The sequence below is a fragment of the Syngnathus floridae genome, chromosome 2 (genome assembly GCF_059516105.1).
Source record: "Syngnathus floridae isolate MCC-2025c chromosome 2, RoL_Sflo_1.0, whole genome shotgun sequence".
Classification (NCBI taxonomy): domain Eukaryota; kingdom Metazoa; phylum Chordata; class Actinopteri; order Syngnathiformes; family Syngnathidae; genus Syngnathus; species Syngnathus floridae.
The window spans coordinates 23,493,903-23,499,550 of NC_142414.1; the positions used below are offsets into that span (position 1 = coordinate 23,493,903).

General features: G+C 45.6%; 1 protein-coding gene across 1 annotated transcript; it reads left to right on the forward strand.

Moving 5' to 3' along the window:
- Positions 1–236: 236 nt before the first annotated feature.
- krt8 (keratin 8) lies at positions 237–5,362 on the forward strand. Its single transcript, XM_088368690.1, has 8 exons — positions 237–733; positions 2,092–2,300; positions 2,561–2,621; positions 2,978–3,073; positions 3,226–3,390; positions 3,505–3,630; positions 3,706–3,970; positions 4,550–5,362. Exons 1-8 carry the CDS (start codon positions 338–340, stop codon positions 4,831–4,833), a joined length of 1,602 nt encoding a protein of 533 aa, XP_088224816.1. The 5' UTR covers positions 237–337; the 3' UTR covers positions 4,834–5,362.
- The last annotated feature ends 286 nt before the right edge of the window (positions 5,363–5,648 follow it).

Below are 5,648 nucleotides of genomic sequence, written 5' to 3' on the forward strand. Positions count from 1 at the left end.
CACAGATGACAGTAGAAACAAAGCAAAACATCAAAACCCCGGACTATTTGCTCCCGAAGAGGTTTCTCGAACAACATGGAGGCCTGCAGGAAGGTCAGGTAATGGTTTTCAGTGGCTGACAATATGTCATAAGAGTGTAATATTACAGTCCTGCCTCCAGGCCCTTGCCCAGACTTCCAGCCAATGGCAGTCCACCCCAGACCCCTCCCACAGCAACAGGCGCTTTAAAAGTCCTTCCGAGTCTCATCTCTTCCTATCCACTCTGGTCTCTCTTCCCTCGGCTGGATTGCCTGCCTCAACAACTTTCATCCAAAAAGCAAAGAAACTCAAGCTCACAATGGCAGCCAGTTACAAGACCACTTCATACAGCGTGAGGAGCTCCTCTGCCCCGAGGAACTTCAGCAGCCACTCCCACACCGGAGCAGGAGGGCTGACCGCCCGCAAGAGCTACAGTGTCAGGAGTTCCTACGGGGGTAGTACCAGGGGCTATGGAGGGCCAGGCATCATCACCAGCACCAGCAACTACGGCCTCGGCTCCAGCATGGGTGGATCAGGCTTGGCTTTTGGGGGTAGCATGGGACTGGGTCAGGCCCAAATCTCTGCTGTGACTGTCAACAAGAGTCTGCTGACCCCGCTCAACTTGGCCATTGACCCCACCATCCAGGCTGTCCGCACCCAGGAGAAAGAGCAAATCAAGACCCTCAACAATCGCTTTGCCTCTTTCATTGACAAGGTAAGCAGAAAAGTTGTGAAAGAGTTCAAACAGAGTAGCGCACACTCATCTAAACCTTCTGTCTGCACGTGCATTCATTTAACACAGTGATCCACTCATAGAAACAGGCTCCCTAACACAAAAGACAGCAAGGCAGCTAGCAAAGGGCGTGTCAGGCAGCAGCAGCACAAGTTACCTTGGGATTGGTTTCCTCCCTTTAGCTGGGGTGGGGCCCTTTCTTACTTCCCACTGGCCCTCCACCACTGGACTTTAGAACAGAGAGTGGAACTACCCCCCTCCCCTCCACACACCATTTTATCTACAGAATGCATGTAACTCTAAGAACCGCGTGCTCACTTAAAGCCACAGCAGTGGGTTAATATTTAAAAAGCCCTGCTGGTTTCATGTTCTGATCAACAGCAGCTGTGAAACTGCATAATGCAACAAAACAATTTACCATCTTTATTAGTCAGTCAAAAAAGTTAAAATGAAGGCCTAAAACTGTCATGTCTACGAATTAGATTATCGTATGGACCCTAATCCCAACCAGTTCGGGCACACCTGTAGTTTAGTTAAATATTTACTCATCTCTCTCTCTCTCTCTCTCTCTCTCTCTCTCTCTCTCTCTCTCTCTCTGTCTGTCTCTCTCTCTCTGTCTGTCTCTCTCTCTCTGTCTCTCTCTCTGTCTCTCTGTCTCTCTCTCTCTCTAACTACAGATGAAATTTTGCTCAAACCCACCATCCGTTGCCTCTCCTTACATTTGCCTGCAAAAGGCTTCATTTACAAAAACAGGAAGGCACAGGGGTGATAGGTTAACTCACTGTGTTCCTCCATCACCATATTTTTCCAGCCAGATTAACATCACCCCAATCCCCACTCTTCCCCCCTCCCCTCATCCCCTGTCGGGATGCATGCACTACGTCAGGCCTTCCTCTCTAAAAAGGCAACCTGCAAAGCTCCCGAGACAGATAAGATCAACAAAGACTATAGAAGGGGAACAGGAGGCATGGCGAGTTTGATGGATGTTAAAAGGTGATAGGAGTATTCATAATATTAGTGGTATCTGTAAAAATATACTATTCAAACCTGAGTCCCATTTTTATTCATAGAAAAAAAAGACATTGAAAGCAGTTGTCATTATTTAGGACTGTAAACTATTTTAAGGCTACTCAATCACATTTTGTTGTCACATTTTTCGAACATATATATTTTACTAAGCCTGTCTCACCCATAAAAATAAATAGAGGAGAAAGAAGAAACAAAACAGTATGTGTGTCTATACAAACAAACAGTGCATGCACGTTGTCATTAATTATTAGCTCATGTTGCTTCATTCATCATGTCTTGGGCCCCCCGCCCCACCACCACCTCTCCTTCAGGTGCGCTTCCTGGAGCAGCAGAACAAAATGCTAGAGACCAAGTGGAACCTGCTGCAGGGCCAGACCACCACGCGCTCCAACATCGACGCCATGTTTGAGGCCTACATCACCAATCTGCGCAGACAGCTTGACAGCCTGGGCAACGACAAGATGAAGCTGGAGGCTGACCTGCACAACATGCAGGGCCTGGTAGAGGACTTCAAGAACAAGTGAGTGCCTCCACAGATAAATCAATAAAGCATTCATTTCTACATGGCTGTATATTGCACAGCCGCAGCGTGCTGTCCTGTACATTTCTCCAATGCCAACACAATGTGTTGCTGGTATTCATTTGTTTCCACAAACCAGTCTAATTCAGCAGACTTCTTCTCCAGGAGCTGGTGGGATAGATTACTTGCACCTCCTAGTGTTATACTTGTGTATAACTTGTGAACCACGTGGCATACTAAGCACTCCTTTTGTCTGGCAGGTACGAAGATGAGATCAACAAGCGTACAGAGTGTGAGAACGACTTCGTCCTCATCAAGAAGGTCAGTTGGATTCAATTCATTTACATTTTTTGTATCACACAGCAACAAAAGTTGACTTGAGGCACTTTTCAAATGACTATAATGGAGCCATTGTTGTCAACTGAAAATAATATATTTTTCCTTGTCATCAAATTCAAATAAGTGTATAATTTAAAAAAAAAAAATGCATTTAATTATATGCAGGACTAGTATGGTAATTGTGTAAAAATATGCAACATTCATTGTCTTTCATTTAATTCCACTGTTAGTCTTTTTTTTTTGTCATGAAATCCCTTCCTGCAATTCTCCCATAACAATGGATTGTTTGAAATGTTGCTTCAGTGTCCAAACTGAATACAGTCTTGTATTTTTTGTAGGATGTTGATGAGGCCTACATGAATAAGGTTGAGCTGGAGGCCAAGCTGGAAAGTCTGACGGATGAGATCAACTTCCTCAGGTCCATCTATGAGGAGGTATGGATACAAAAAGAGTGCTGCATCTTTATGCACTTGCCATTTGCTGATATTTCTACTTACTGCATTGCTTTTCTTACATCTGCAGCGTTAGATGCCATTCCTCAGGATGGTATCGCTAAACATTTATTTTTGTTGTTGTCCTTATCTAGGAGCTGCGTGAGCTCCAGAGCCAGATCAAGGACACATCAGTCATTGTGGAGATGGACAACAGCCGTAACCTGGACATGGACGCCATCGTAGCAGAGGTGAAGGCTCAGTACGAGGACATCGCCAACCGCACCCGGGCTGAGGCAGAGACATGGTACAAGAGCAAGGTAAAAAATTACGTTTTGGCCATTTTCATCATATTTCATTAGTATATGAATTAACATAGGGTGTGTTTGGTCAACCACACTCATCCAGAGCCACCCTTGTTTTTGTCCCTTTAGTTTGAGGAGATGCAGACATCCGCCAGCAGATATGGAGATGACCTGAGGGCTACCAGGACAGAGATTGCCGACCTCAATCGCATGATCCAGAGGCTGACATCTGAGATTGATGGCGTTAAGGGACAGGTATGGATGAATCTTTTGCAAATAAACCAAGTGATCAGAAGTATATTCAACGTCATTGTTTTGACCCTCTCCCAGCGTGCCAATCTGGAGGCTCAGATTGCCGAGGCCGAGGAGCGCGGTGAGCTGGCTATTAAGGATGCCAAGTCCCGCATCCAAGACTTGGAGGATGCCTTGCAGAGAGCCAAGCAGGACATGGCCCGCCAGATCCGCGAGTACCAGGACCTGATGAACGTCAAGTTGGCTCTGGACATCGAGATCGCCACCTACAGGAAGCTGCTGGAGGGCGAGGAGGACAGGCTGGCAAATGGCATCCAGTCCATCAGCATCTCCAAACAGACCAGTAAGTGTTGCTTGATAGGGAAACAAATTGGTGAATCCTATGCTCAGTGGGGTTATGCAATATTTGCGTATTTTGCATAATTTTGTATTTATGCGTGTAATTCCATGGCTACTTACTGAGACAGCATTCACAGGGCAGACTCAAACAAACATGCCCGAAGTTCAGACATACAATCAGATATATGTATTAGTCATACAAAACAGATTCTCTGGTTAAAATTAGTAGTTGAAGTTAAATTTTCTTTAAAGTTTAAGTGGTTTATTTTCACCCTTTCAGCAGACAACTGAATTGTTGTTTTGCTAGTCAATCTTGCCTGTATTTGTTTTCCAACTACAAATTTGAGGACAGAAAATTGCCACCGGCCCTGTGTGGCACATTTGAAATCTGATTGGAAACACTTCTACACACATATCCTGGAAGCAGCGTAACCAAGAAAAAGGCTGCAAAATTAAGAGGGTAGACATTTGGGAATAAACTAATAGCATTTCATGGACCAGGTTGTAAATGTAGCGCAAAACTTCTGAAAATGTTTCGGCCAGCAAACAGGCCTTTCAACCCTCTCACTGGATGTTTCTACAGCAAACCCACTCAGCATAGACACAAGACAGAACGTCTACTCAAGCGGTTACAGCAGCGGCTATAGCAGTGGCGCCGGCTACAGCAGCGGCGGCTACGGCAGCGGCTACGGCAGCGGCAGTTACGGCAGCGGCAGCTACGGCAGCGGCAGCTATGGCGGCAGCACCAACTTTAGCGGCGGCAGCGGTGGCGTCACCACCCAAACCAAGAAGAACATGGTGATCAAGATGATCGAGACCAGGGATGGCAAAGTGGTGTCTGAGTCCTCCGAGGTCATTGAGGATTGAGCTAGTGTGGTTTTAACGCAACTCAGAGTGCTTTCAGCTCCCTCTCTGGTAGTTTTTACACTTACATTTCAACTCCCACCTAACTTTTTGTAATTAACATGTCTGACGCTTGCCAGTCACTCTACCATAGAGCCTTAATAAAAACAAGCAATAAAGTATCCTTTCGCTACCAATTACCTGAAAGGGACCAAAGAATCTATTTCGTATGTGTGATACTTGAGTGTTGTCTCAGAAAGTGATGTTAAAGTGAAGGTAAATCCGAAATTTGAATATACGCAACAGCTACTCCACTCACTGAGGACTGCTTCCCCTCTGGTGAACGGTGGAGCTGTCGAAGGAATGTGAACGTGCTGAAGTGTCCATGATCTAACTAATGTCTAAAAAAAAAACAATTGCTACTGTAGGTAGTGCATGTCTTCCCCATGCGTGTCCTGTAACCGTTTGACCTCCCAGGAGAGTGCCCACATAATAATGTAGTCCTGAGGTGCTGTTTTTGCTACCACACCAAATAAAAAAAAAAAAATCTCAACATGTTGTGTTGGTTTCTATTTCAACACACACAGATTGGTCCATCCATCCATCCATCCATCCATCCATCCATCCATCCATCCATCCATCCATCCATCCATCCATCCATCCATCCATCCATCCATCCATCCATCCATCCATCCATCCATCCATCCATCCATCCATCCATCCATCCATCCATCCATCCATCCATCCATCCATCCGAAATGTAATAGCCAACCCTGTGGAGGTTGTCAGGCTGGTCCACTGTTCCACAGCCAAGACGAAAACCAGACTGAATCCCAATC

What these genes read in the sequence shown, in the direction of transcription:
- krt8 (XM_088368690.1), top strand. Translation starts at nt 338, where the DNA reads ATGGCAGCCAGTTACAAGACCACTTCATACAGCGTGAGGAGCTCCTCT. An exon ending in TTGCCTCTTTCATTGACAAG is followed by an intron (nt 734 to 2,091) that starts GTAAGCAGAAAA and finishes CCTCTCCTTCAG; the next exon opens with GTGCGCTTCCTGGAGCAGCA. An exon ending in GTAGAGGACTTCAAGAACAA is followed by an intron (nt 2,301 to 2,560) that starts GTGAGTGCCTCC and finishes TTTGTCTGGCAG; the next exon opens with GTACGAAGATGAGATCAACA.